Here is an 871-nt window from a genome sequence, read left to right on the forward strand (position 1 = left end):
CCCCCACCTGCACACAGGGCTGGACATGGGGGCTCCCCCCCCGACCCCCTCCCCCCACAGCTGTATGGCCCTCACTGCCCTTACACAGCTTAGTTTTTCCTCATGGAGTCGCTGCACCCCGACTAGGACATCAGCTCCGGGAGGCACAGACTTTGTCAGTCTCACCCATTTCTGTCTCTCCAGCACCGAGAGCAATGCCTGCCACCGAGTAGGTGCTCCATAAACATGGACATGAGGGAGCCGAGCCAAACAGGGAGGGCCAAAGGCCGCTGGTCACCCTGACCACCCCCTCCCAGCCCCCCAGCAAACAGCCCCTTGCCTCCAGGAAGCCCGGCAACGAGGAGAGGTGGCTCACCTTGCAGGGGGCAGGGGCAGTGCCCACGGGGCATCTTCTGCCTGAAGGCCCTGCCGAAGAAAGGGCCGCACACCAGGGCCTGGCGCTGGGTCTTGATGTACTGGAGCAGCTCGTACAGGACGTCACCTGGGTGGGGAGGGGGGGGCTGATGACCAGGCTGCGTGCGCGCTGCCTCATTCCCCGCAGCCACGGGCCCCTTGGGGGCACGTCCCGCACAGACTGTGTGCTGCTGGAGATGGTAGGGAGACAGGGCCACAGGGGCTGGGAGGGGACAGTGCTCGGCAGGACAGACGCCGGCCTGCGGCTCTGAAATCAACCGCCAAACGGAGTCCTTCGCTGCAGGCCAGCTCGGGCTGGAGCCGCCTGGCCAACATTTATGGAAAGAGGGGCGGCCTCGGTGCTGGGAGTGAGCATGACCTTCCAACCACCGCCCCTCCACCTCCCGCCGGGCCTGCGTGGGCTTCCAGGGGGTTCGAGAGAGCCAGAGCCTCCGGACCTGAGCCGGGCGCGCGGAGC

The 871-nt window shown here is 66.5% G+C and overlaps 1 protein-coding gene across 1 annotated transcript in view; it reads right to left on the minus strand.

Moving 5' to 3' along the window:
- The window catches only part of ETV7 (ets variant 7), a 38,571-nt gene that overhangs the window by 25,790 nt on the left and 11,910 nt on the right, over positions 1-871 (minus strand). The window contains exon 5 of the mRNA XM_015560845.1: positions 356-616. Within this exon, the coding sequence (XP_015416331.1) occupies positions 356-616 (261 nt within the window). The remainder of the gene's footprint in view (positions 1-355; positions 617-871) is intronic.

This window comes from Myotis davidii, unplaced genomic scaffold (assembly GCF_000327345.1).
Source record: "Myotis davidii unplaced genomic scaffold, ASM32734v1 scaffold1036, whole genome shotgun sequence".
NCBI classification, from domain to species: Eukaryota; Metazoa; Chordata; class Mammalia; order Chiroptera; family Vespertilionidae; genus Myotis; species Myotis davidii.